Genomic DNA, 12,710 nt, shown 5'->3' with positions numbered 1-12,710 from the left:
CATGCTGCCCCATCATTCCACACCCCTTCTGACCACAGATGAAAGAGATAAATTAGAAAAAGCAAAAACACTTTTTGGAAGCCAGTTCTATTTATTTTTAAAAGCTGGGATTCAAATAAAAAGGATTAAGTTTGGCTTAAGCCTTGGAACATACACCCAAGTTCCTCCAGACGTTTCTATTAAGTTAGACATGTTTGATGTGATAGATGGAGTAAACAACCCAACATCCCCTTAATCAAATCTAAATGTAAAAAGGACTTTCTCTGCTCCCATTTGCTTTGTCGGGTGGAATCTTCCCCACAGGCTTAAAAAAGCACAGTGTTGAAGGTTCCATTCCACAAAATGGGAGTGTGCGTGAATGGATGCAACAATGACAAAATTCCATCAACCTCAATAAGGTAAGCAGATTCAGCAACAAAACAATTTTTTCCTTGTGCAATTAATTTTTGTGCACCTGCCACACCCTTGTTGCTGGGACAAATTCCACAAACTCAGAAGGGGCCTCTTGATCTGATTTGCGCTATGTAGAGAAACTGGTCAGACATTTGAAGGTTTTCCCGCCAAAACTTACCTTGCACATTAACTGCCATGATCTTCTCAGGTGGGACTCTGCCCCAGACGTCCACCAGACCGGCCGTGTGAATGACCACATGGGCACCTTGGACTGCTGGCTTCACATCCTCTGGATTGCTGATGTCTCCTTGGATGAGAGTCACTTTAATTTTCCAGAACAAAACAGAGAGAAAGAGATAAATTAACTTTTTTAATTAGAGAAAAGACACAATCCACATCAATGAGTGACTAGAAACTTAAGGAATTTTTGCATAAAAATGAAAAGAAAAATAAAGTTGTGATGTATGGCTATGAAGATTAGACTAGATAGATTACAGAAAACAGAGTATTATGAAATAATTTTAGAGACAGGGGTTAAAATATAGTTGTTCCTAAAACCGCTGTGAAGAATATCAGAAGCCACTTCTCTGTATCTTTTTCTTTTCTTTTTCTTAAATATTCTGGTCCTTTTTGCTTTTTGTTTTCTTCTCTTTTTCTATTTTCTTCTATATTTTATATTAATTTGGATTAGTTTTTTTGCTCCTTTTTTTAAAGTTTTAATAAAAATCATATAAAAAACAGAACAAAGGGAGAATGAATGAATGAATGAGGTTTTTGTGACACCCAGAAGCCTGCAGCACTGAACCAACAGAGAAAAAGACATAGAAGTGAGAAGCACACAATGGAATAAAACAGATACAGTATTGTTGACTTGTTCCCTTCCTTTCCCCAGGCAAGATCAAATGGGCAGAAAGGAAACAAGACGACATCAAGAATAGAGCAACAGTTCCAACCTGGGAGGTTGGAATATGAATGGTGCCTGAAAATAGCAAGTGAAAATCCTGCCAGAACCTCAAGAACCTCAACCTCTGGACCTCAAGTCTTCTGTCTAAGAATCTGTGTAGGAGCCTCTGTTCTGCCCTTCTATTGCTTACATCCTCTTCTAAGGGAGGAAAGGGACAGAGAGCACGAAAAGTAATTCTAAACTATCAGAAAGTTCACTGAGGCAGCAATATTTGGCTACAACATCTTTTAATGTCAGTGTTTTTCAAATTGGTTGTTTTTTATTTGTTTCATCGCTCAGGGTCATTTGTTAAGATGAAAGGAATCTCCAGGAAGGAAGGGAGAGAGGGAGGGAGGGCAGAAGGGAATGAGAAAAAGGGGGGAGGGAGAGAGGAAGAGGAGGGAAGTGGGAGTAAGAAAAAAGGAGGGAAGAAGGAAGGAGAATTAGGAGGGAGGGGGAGCTGGGAATGAGAAAAAAGGAGGGAAGAAGGAAGGAGAATTAGGAGGGAGGGGGAGCTGGGAATGAGAAAAAAGGAGGGAGGGAGAGAAGGGAAGTGGGAATGAGAAAAAGGAAGGAAGGAGAATAGGAAGGAAGGAAGGAAGGTTGATAGATGTGGTGTCAGCCAAACACTGACTTATTAAAGCAAGTGCTTGATAGGATTAGATCCAGAAACATGGGGAGGGAGGCTATTAAAGAGAGAAGCATTGATAAGTCTTCCAAACTATTATTTGTTACATAGAATAGAATAGAGCAGAGCAGAGCAGAGCAGAACAGAACAGAACAGAATAAAATAGAAACTTTATTTTCACTTTAAATGTACACTAGATCAGGGTTTGACAGCATCATTTATTTTAGAGAGCTCACTTAGTTACTTCTGACTTTGCTTTCAATGGATTTCCCTTGGAATCCCTACGGATTTAGGACAAATGTCCTTAGAATGAGAGGCACACATCTCAAGGGAACCACAAGGCAATTAACAGGATTGTGGGGGAAAAAGATAAATTGACTATATTTATTATTTAATCTTAAAAAAGAATGAAAGAAATTAAGTGTTACTTATAATATAACAGGAGATGCAAAATATCTGTGGGGTATATTTTAGAATGTAGGTAATCTCTTAGTAGCATTGTATAGGTTTACTGTATAATTTCTAAATAAATACACATAGCATATTAGGGGTAAAAAAAAAAACCCTTTACTGTTCAGGGTAAGATGATCAAAAAAAGTTTGGAGATCCCCAGTTTAGAAAACTTAGGCAACCTTCAGTCATCTTTCCTGCTTGGAAGAAAACAAAATACAGATAGTCCTTGATTTATTACCAGAATTGGGACCAGCGGTTGTTAAATAAGTCACAGCAAATTTTACAATCTTTTTTGCCATGGTTGTTAAACTCAGTTAAGTGAATCGGTCATTAAGCAAATCTGGCTCCCCGCCCCTTGATTTTGTTTGTCGGAAGCTGGATGGGAAGTTTGCGAATGGCGATCACATGACTCCAGGATGCCATAACTATGAGAGACACATGCCAATTGCCAAGCAACTGAATTTTGATCAGGTGACCATAGGGATGCTGCAATGGTTGTGTGAGTACCGGTCGTAAATCAATTTTTTTCAGTGCCGTTGTGACCTTGAACCAGAGGTGGGTTTCAGCAGGTTCTGACCACATCTGGAGAACTGGCAGCGGAAATTTTGAGTAGTTTGGAGAACTGGTAAATACCACCTCTGACTGGCCTAACTTCCATCTATTCTCTGCCTCCTGAGTCCCAGCTGATTGGGAGGAAATGAGGATTTTGCAGTAACCTTCCCATGGAGTGGGGTGGGAATGGAGATTTTACAGTATCCTTCCCCTGCCATGCCCACCAAGCCACGCCAACAGAAACGGTAGTAAAAAAAAATTGAATCCCACCACTGCCTTGAACGGTCGTTAAATGAATGGTTTTAAGTCAAGAACTACCTATATCTCAAAAATTTAGATCATGGTGTGGAGTCCTGGAGGGAAGGTGAATAATGGGAATAAACCTCTGTGCAGTTTAGCAAAACCCGGCCATTGATTCTCCTATTTCCTCCTTCCTTATCAAGCACTTCTCCACATATTCTCAGCAAACAATTGTAATTGTGAACTATTTCAACAGCTTCGACTAATCCTAGTCACAAACTGTGTTAACCACCATGCTCTGGAAGGGACTGTGCTTCAAGAGGAAGGAACAGACCTCAGTAGGGTGACAGAACAGGTGTTTCCTCCCTAAAACAGCATTGCCTTTGGATTATATAGAACAAGAGGCGGGTGGGGGGAGCAAGAATTGTGGTGGGATGGGAACTCCAGGCAACACCATCCATAAACTACACAATACAATTTTGTAACTCTGGATGACAACATGGTATAATTCTAGGGTGCTACGCTGGAAAGTATGTAGCTGTTATCACTTGTTCTGAGAGAGATTAGCAATCGGGACCCAGAATGCCCAAACTTCCCTCTTTCCTCCTCACTCCCTTTCCTTTTATGTTATGTCTTCTGACATCTTTACAGGTAGTCCTCGATTGATGATCACAATTGAGCCCCAAATTTCTATTGCAAAGTGAGACAATTTGTTAAGTGAGTTTTGCTCATTTTACGACCTTTCTTGCCATGGTTGTCATGTGAATCACTTGCAGCTGTTTTAGTTAGAAACTCAGTTGTTAACTGAATCTGGTTTCCCCGTTGACTTTGCTTGTGAGACGGTCACAAAAGGGGATCACATGACCCTGGGATACTGCAAATGTCGTAAATAGGAGTCAGTTGCCAGGCATCTGAATTTGGATTACGTGACCACAGGGTTGCTGCAATGGTCTTAAGTGTGAAAAATGATCATAAGTCACTTTTTTCAGAGCCATTGTAACTTTGAATTGAACTGTTATAAGTCGAGGACTACCTGTATATTAAAGAGAGGACTACCTTACTATGTAGTAACTTACTTCTGCCAACCTAACAGTTCAAAAGCACTTAAAAATGCAAGTAGAAAAATAGGGACCATCTTTGGTAACAGCGTTCTGTGAGCCTTTGGCGTTAGTCATGCCGGCCACATGACCACAGAGACGTCTTCAGACAGCGCTGACTCTTTGGCTTTGAAACGGAGATGAGCACCACCCCCTAGAGTCGGGAATGACTAGCACATATGTGCTTTTACCTTACTATGTAAACTGCTCAGGCTACAAAGTATGGCATAAATATTGGACATAAGCAAAAAGCAAAGCTATTTTAATCAAATTATCTTTCTATCTTTCCCAGGGCCTGCCTTAAATTTCTTTTTGCAACACTACCTGCCTTTGATATTCACCAATACCCCAAGCTTCAGGGGAGAAATGTGGGGCAACTTTTAAAACTCAGTGCGGTGTAACGGTATGTGGGAGAGGCCGTGGGAGAATGGGCGGAGGGACTGTCAAGGAAGCAATCAGATAAGAAACAGCATAGCCTAGTTTCTCAGGCTGTAAAGGAGTGGGGGGGGGATTGTACTTTCATTCTTGCAAGACTCTGTCAATGTAGCTTTACAATAAATAGAATATAGGTAATCCTTGATTTACAACCACAATAGAGCCGCAAATTTAGGTTGCTATGTGGGAAATTTGTTGAGTGAGTTTTGCTCCATTTTTACCCCTCTCCTTGCCACATTTGTTAAGCAAACCCCTGCAGTTGTTTAAGTTAGTCACACAGTTGTTAAGTGAATCCAGCTTCCCCAATGACTTTGCTTGTCAGATGGTTGCAAAAGGGGATCGCAGGACCCACCCACCCTCCCTCTCGGGGATGCTGAGACTGTCAGAAATATGAACCGGTTGTCAAGCATCCGAATGCAAATCACTCGACCATGGGGATGCTGCAATGTTAAATGTGAAAAATGGTCTTAAGCTCCCTTTTTTTTCCAGTACCATTGTAACTTCGAACAGTCACTAAATGAACTGTTGTAAATCGAGGGCTACCTGTAAATGAATAGAATTAGCTCCTCTGATTGTGTGATGGTGATTCCCATCTGGCTAATCCCGTGAGAGCAACATCAATTTTGCAGCTTGTGTTGCAACAACACCGTTGCCAGATGCTTGTCAGGCTACAGAGTCTCTTGAGCATTGGAAGCCTGAAATTATTCTCATTGGAAAGAGTAGATTACTTGCAAAATTGATATGGGCCTCTTAATCAAACAAGCCAAGCTTCATCCTAAATCTGATGAACTAGATCTAAGCTGGAAAGAACAAGGTTAATGAGCGTAGCCTGAACTAGTACTAAGCAATTATGTGCAAATTGGGTGTGGATAAATGTTCAATTATTGTGTACTAGCTGGATCCCTGTGCTTCCTATGAAACTATGTGGCTGGGCTTGATAAATCAAAACTTACAGCTTGAATCCTCCCCTATCCTATCCCTTTCTCTCCCTCGGGCTTTGTAGCCCCTTCTCTCCATGAGGCTTGCCCCACAGAAGCTTGTCCTATGCTATCCCATTCTCTCCAGAGTTAGTGAGCCCCTAGAAGCCAAGAGGAACATACATGGCAAATTTCAGGTTTGTAGGCTTTACGGTTCTGGAGATTTCGTGATTAATGCATGAGTAGTTTTCACTTTGATTGATAGATAGATAGATAGATAGATAGATAGATAGATAGATAGATAGATAGATGCAGGTAGGCAGATAGATTAGATAGATAGATAGATAGATAGATAGATAGATAGATAGATAGATAGATAGATTTGTAAGAACAATCTTTTACCCTGGCACAGGAGTTTTAGTTCGCTGACCTGACTTGCTTTAGGAATGGACTGGTTACAATACAGATAGTATTGCAACTTACAGCCATAATTACCACCGCCAGTCATGATGGTTGTATACAGGGTCATCATGCGATCAATCCAATTTTATGGCCTTTTCTTGCGGCAGTCATTAAGCATGGCAATTATAAGGTGAATGACCTAGTGGTTAAGCAAACTCATTGCCCGCCATGGGCCAATTTTTGCTGGAAACTGGAAATAAACCCTGGATTCTGACAAAAAAATATGATTCATTTTCAGTCATGTGATTACAGGACACGGCAAATAGCCATAAATATGGCCTGGTTGCAGAGTGTTCAAAGTGTAGTCATGTGACCACGAGGGGGCAGCCAGCTGTCAGAACTTTGGAACCAGGTCATAAGTAGCTTTTGGTGAGTCCATCCTAACTTCAAACGGGTGCTAAACGGGTCATAAGTCGAGGACTATTTGTAGAATCCTAAAACAGGAAAAAAACTAGTGCAGAAAATTCTGGTTGCAGTCTGTGTATGAATGGGCTATGAGGATTTCTTAAACCCTGACATAATCAAAAATACATAATGTCTTTATTACCTCACTTGACAGGCAAGTGACTTAAAATTTTGCTTACCCACCATTTTAAATTGGAAAGAGACAAGGGAAGAATGTAGATTAAAAGTCTCCAAACAATATTCATGATTAAAATATGATTAGCTTTTGTCCCTTGGAAGATTTCATGGGACATATTTCTGGAGATTTTCAGTCATCCAGGTCATGGCAACTGGACTTTCTGTTTTTTCTTTGAAGACGTTTCATTTCTCATCCAAAAAGCTTCTTCACCACTTCCATTCCCCACCAGCCAGTCAGAGCTGAAGAAGCTTCTTGGATGAGAAGCGAAACATCTATAAAGAAAAACTAGAACGTCCAGTTCTCTCTTGAAAAAGCATTTTGGGACAATCATGGCCTGGATGACTGAGAATCTCCATAGACATTCAAATAACATTGTTCACTCCAATGCGATCCTGTGCTGAATTTGTACAATGTGCAAAAAAATAGTAGTAGCAGTAATAATAGTAGCAGATGTACAGATAGTCCTCAACTTACAACAGTTCATTTAGTGATCATTCAAAGTTACAACAGCACTGAAAAAAGTAACTTGTGACCATTTTTCACACTTACGACCATTGCAGCATCCCCACGATCACATGATCAAAATTCAGCAGCTTGGCAACTGACTCATATGTTTATGACAATTGCAATATCCCCTGGTCACTAAATGGGATCCCCTTTTGTGTCTCTCTGACAAGCAAAGTCAATGGGGAAACCAGATTCACTTAACAACCCTGTCACTACATTAACAACTGTGGCAAGAAAAGTCATAAAACGGGGCAAAATTAACAAATGTCTTACTTAACAACAGAAATTTTGAGCTCAATCGTGGTCCTAAGCCGAGGACTGCTTGTAATAATAATAGTTCATAGTTGCTAGATTTGCAGGTGGCTCAAGACTGATGAATTTTCAGGGCAGAAATGAGATCTATCCCGTTGACGTTTAACAGAAAGAAAATTCTCGTGGGGCTTTGAGGTGTCAAAGTGGGCCATGGCTGGGGGAACAGGAAAACAAAATCAAAACAAAACAAAACAGTATCTTCCTGGATTTTATGGAGGTTTATCATGTTCAGAAAATAATTCACTCTTCCTCTTCCATTGCGTAGACCGGAAACCTTCTGACGCCCTCCCAGGAAATCCTGCCGTGACAACACACTCACAACACCTGCCAAGAACCCAGCTGTCAGGGTTTTTCCATGGCTGTTCCTGAAAACCGGTCTGTTCCATGGATCTGTTTCATTTTCCACCCACCCACCTTCTAGGCCCCCAGTTCAGAGAGGGCCTCGCACTTGTTTCTTTTTCTCCAGATGGACAGAAGCTACACATCCACCCTTTATTTACCTCTGGGGTCCTGGGGTTTTCAAAAACACAGTCTTGGTGTATACTATAGGCCCATGATGGCGAACCTATGGCACATGTGCCAGAAGGGGCACACAAAGCCATCTCTCCGGGCACATGAGCTGTTGCCTGTTGGTCTTCTGGGATCCGGCGTGCTGGCCAGCTGGTCTTCACATGTGTGGGAGCACCGAAAGAGCAGCCGCCCAGTGCATATATGCATGCCGGGAAGATAATCTTCCAGTTTCCGGCGTGCACATGCACACTGACCACTTAGTTTGCTGCATGCGCCACTTAAAACTGGAAGATTATCTTTCCAGTGCACGCATGCACACCGGGTGGCTGCTCTTCCAGTTTCCGGCAAGTGTGCACACGCGTGTGTGCGTGCACTCCTGTTTCAGCACTCAAAGTTTCGCCAACACTGCTATAGGCCACCCAACCAAACAGTGAAAATAGATGAACTTTTTGCTAGGCAGCTAATTAAGGTATGTAGGAAGCACATCACAATATAATGGGGGATTTTAACTACCCTGACATCAACAGGGAGACAAACTCTGCACCAAGTGGAAGATCCAACAGGTTCCTAACAAACCTAGCAGACAACTTTGTTTCACAAAAAGTAGAAAAGGGAACAAGGAGATCAGCCATATTGGACTTAATTCTCACTAACAGAAATGAAATGATAGAAGGTGTTGAAGCTACAGGAACCTTGGGGGTAAGTGATCATGCAATATTGGAATTCAACATTATGCAAGCAGAAGCAATAGAAAAAAGTCAAACTAGAGTCTTGGACTTTAAGAGATTTAATTTCAATAAACTTAGAGAGAGCTTGGGAAGGATTCCATGGATGAAAATCCTCAAGGGGAAAACAACTCAAGAAGCTTGGGAAATTTTGAAAAGTGAGATTATAAAAGCCCAGTCTAGCACAATACAGAAAAATAACAGCTCTCAAAAGAAACCAGCATGGCTGCATAAAGAACTGTCTGACAAAATGAAAGACAAAAAGGACAAGTATAAAAAGTGAAAAAAGGGCACAAAACTAAAGCAGAATATCAGCAAGTAGCCCGAGCCTGCAAAGATGAAGTGAGCTAAGGCTCACAATGAACAAAGGCTTGCGACAAAAGTAAAAAATAACCAAAAAAAAGCTTATTGCAACATGTTAAAAATAAGAAAAAAGTCAAGGAAACGATTGGTCCATTGCTGGGGGAAAGTGGCAAGAAGATGACAAGCAACAGGGAGAAAGCAAAACTACTTAACTCATTTTTTGCAACTGTCTTTACATAAAGGGAAAAAACAGTCCGACCTATCAAAAACAGCACCACAAAAAAAAAGATTAGGAACACAAGTTAAACTAGGGAAGAAAATGGTAATGAGCACCTGTCTACCCTAGACAAGTTCAAATCACCAGGACCAGATGGATTACACCCCAAGGTTCTGAAGGAACTGGCAGATGTGATTTCAGAACTACTGAACTATATCTTTCAAAGATCCTGGAGCACTGGGGAACTGCCAGAGGACTGGAAAAGAGCTGATGTAGTTCCCATCTTCAAAAAAGGGAAAAAAAAATAGATGCAGGAAATTACAGACCTATCAGCCTGACCTCATACCAGGGAAGATTCTGGAAAAGATAATCAAGCAACGAATCAGCGAACACCTAGAAACAAACAAAGTAACAACCAAAAGCCAACATGGATTTGTCAAAAACAGATCATGCCAGATTAATCTTCTTGTATTCTTTGACAAAATGACAAAATTAGTGGACCAGAGGAATGCTGTCAATATAATTTACTTGGACTTCAGTAAGGCATTTGATAAAGTAGACCATAACCTACTACTAGATAAAACAGAAAAATGTGGATTAGACAGCATCACCACCACATGGATTAGTAAGTAACAGGCTGACCAACTACACTCAACGTGTAGTCCTCAATGGAACTGCATTTACATGGAGGGAAGTATTCAGTGGGCTATCCCAAGGCTCTGTTTTAGGCCCAGTACTCTTCAACATCTTCATCAATGACTTGGACGAGGGGAAGGATGGGGAACTCATCAAATTTGCAGATGACACCAAGCAAGCAGGAATAGCCAACACTCCGGAAGACAGGCTCAAGATACAGGAGGATCTTGACAGACTTGAACATTGGGCGCTATATCTAACAAAATGAAATTCAATGGTGAAAAAAGTAAGGTTCTACATTTAGGCAAGAAAACAAAATGCACAGATACAGTATATGTGGTACCTTTAATTTAATTTAATTTAATTTATCGCATTTCTATGCCGCCCAACTCCCAAGGGACTCTGGGAGGCTTACAACAAAAATAATGCGAAAATTATTAAAAAACATTGCAAAAATTATTTAAAAAAAAACATTTATAAAACATTTTAAAACATTAAAAACCCATGCACACCATTCATGGCCGGATCTCGCAAGATTTCAACAGTGAGATCAACGGCCCCAGGCCTGCCGGAAAAGCCAGATCTTCATCGCTTTCCGGAAGGCCAATAGGGTGGGGGTAGTCTGGATCTCAGGAGGTAACTGGTTCCAGAGAGCTGGGGCAGCCACAGAGAAGGCCCTCCCCCACGGGCCCGCCAGCCGGCATTGTTTAGCTGACGGGACCCAGAGGAGACCCGTAAGACCTGTGGGATCTTACCAGTTGCTGGGAGTTATGCGGTAGAAGGCGGTCTTGAAGATAGTCTGGCCCTGAGCCATGTAGGGCTTTAAAGGTAATAACCAACACCTTGAATTGTGCCTGGAGACCAATAGGGAGCCAGTGCAGCTTGCGGAGAATTGGTGTAATGTGGGTGTACCTAGGTGCATCCATGACAGCTCGCGCAGCTGCATTCTGGACCAACTGTAGTCTCCGAATACTCTTCAAGGGTAGCCCCATGTAGAGCGTGTTGCAATAATGTAACTGTGAGGTGACAAGGGCATGAGTAACTGTGAGGAGAGCCTCCTGATCCAAGTAGAGTCACAATTGGTGCATCAGGCGAACCTGTGCAAAGGTCCCCCTAGCTACAGCTGCCAAATGTTGCTCTAATCTTAGCTGTGAGTCTAGGAGGACACACAAATTGCAAGCCCGTTCTGAGGGGGACAATTTCTCCACCCCCCAGAACCAAGGATGGACAGTCGACATAGTCTTTAGGAGGAACTACCCACAGCCACTTGGTCTTGTCTGGGTTAAGTCTGAGCCTGTTGACTCCCATCCAGACCCTAATAGCCTCCAGGCACCGGCACATCACATCCACCGCTTCACTGAACTGACGCAGGGTGGAGATATACAACTGGGTATCATCAGCATAATGCTGATACCCCACCCCGTATCGTTGGATGATCTCACCCAGCGGTTTCATGTAGATGTTAAATAGGAGGGGAGAGAGGACCGAGCCCTGAGGCACCCCACAATCGAGGGTCTAGGGGTCAACCTCTGTCCTCCTGCCAACACTGACTGTTACCGACCAGAGAGATAGGAGGAGAACCACCGTAACACGGTGCCTCCCACTCCCAACTCCCTTACTCGTCCTAGAAGGATACCATGGTCAATGGTATCGAAAGCTGCTGAGAGGTCAAGTAGCACCAAGATAGAGGAATGACCCCCATCTCAGGCTTGCTAGAGATCATTCATCAGCATGACCAAAGCAGTTTCCGTGCTGTAGCCAGGCCTGAAGCCAGACTGAAAAGGGTCTAGATAATCCGTTTCATCCAATGATCGTAGGAGTTGAAGTGCCACCACTTTCTCTACAACCTTTCCCACAAAGGGTAGGTTGGAGACTGGATGAAAGTTCTTTAATTCTGCTGGGTCCAGGGAAGGCTTCTTGAGGAGGGTACCTACCTTGCTCAATAGTAGTAACTGTGAGAGGGATCTTGGAGTCCTAGTGGACAACCATTTAAATATGAGCCAGCAGTGTGCAGTAGCTGCCAAAAAAGCCAATATAGTTCTAGGCTGCATAAATAGAGGGATATAATCAAGATCATGTGAAGTGTTAATACCACTTTATAATGCCTTGGTAAGGCCACACTTGGAATCCAGTTTTGGTTGCCACGATGTAAAAAAGATGTGGAGACTCTAGAAAGAATGCAGAGAAGAGCAACAAAGATGATTAGGGGACTGGAGCCTAAATATATATAGAGAACAGTTGCCGGAATTGGGTATGTCTAGTTTAATGAAAAGAGGGACTAGGGGAGACATGATAGCAGTGTTCCAATATCTCAGGGGCTGCCCCACAGAAGAGGGAGTCTAGCTATTCTCCAAAGCACCTGAGGGCAGGATAAGAAGCAATGGGTGCAAACTAATCAAGAAGAGAAGCAACTTAGAACTCAGGAGAAATTTCCTGACAGTCAGAACAATTAATCATTGGAACGCCTTCCCTCCAGAAGTTGTGAATGCTCCAACACTGGAAGTTTTTAAGAAGATATTGGATAATCTTTTGTCTGAAGTGGTATAGGATTTCCTGCCTAAGCAGGGTTGGACTAGAAGACCTCCAAGGTCCCTTCCAACTCTGTTATTCTGTTTTTCTACTAGCCCTCAAGACAAGCTTGGTTCCTAGATGCACCCTAGTTCATTACATAGGTAGTCCTTGACTTATTACTGCAATTATGACCAGAATTTTCATTGTTAAGGCTGTTGTTAAGTAAGTCAGGCCTGAATTTATGACCTTTTTTTGTCATGGTTGTTAGGTGGATCACAGCAGCTGT

The 12,710-nt window shown here is 42.2% G+C and overlaps 2 protein-coding genes across 11 annotated transcripts in view; one reads left to right on the top strand and one right to left on the bottom strand.

Annotated features, from left to right (window-relative positions):
- STX1B (syntaxin 1B) overlaps positions 1-1,599 on the top strand; it is a 111,557-nt gene extending 109,958 nt beyond the window's left edge. For both annotated transcript variants that reach the window (XM_087893853.1, XM_034419836.3), the window contains exon 10: positions 1,286-1,599. In XM_087893853.1, coding sequence (XP_087749979.1) covers positions 1,286-1,531 — 246 coding nt within the window. In that variant the 3' untranslated portion in view covers positions 1,532-1,599. The remainder of the gene's footprint in view (positions 1-1,285) is intronic.
- Positions 1-12,710, bottom strand: part of HSD3B7 (hydroxy-delta-5-steroid dehydrogenase, 3 beta- and steroid delta-isomerase 7) — a 69,747-nt gene that overhangs the window by 14,418 nt on the left and 42,619 nt on the right. For all 9 annotated transcript variants that reach the window (XM_034419828.3, XM_034419833.3, XM_087893849.1 and 6 more), the window contains one exon: positions 572-715. In XM_034419828.3, the coding sequence (XP_034275719.2) occupies positions 572-715 (144 nt within the window). The remainder of the gene's footprint in view (positions 1-571; positions 716-12,710) is intronic.

The sequence above is a fragment of the Pantherophis guttatus genome, chromosome 4 (genome assembly GCF_059756535.1).
Source record: "Pantherophis guttatus breed Tessera chromosome 4, ASM5975653v1, whole genome shotgun sequence".
Lineage (NCBI taxonomy): Eukaryota > Metazoa > Chordata > Lepidosauria > Squamata > Colubridae > Pantherophis > Pantherophis guttatus.
This window is presented reverse-complemented; position numbering and strand designations above follow the sequence as displayed.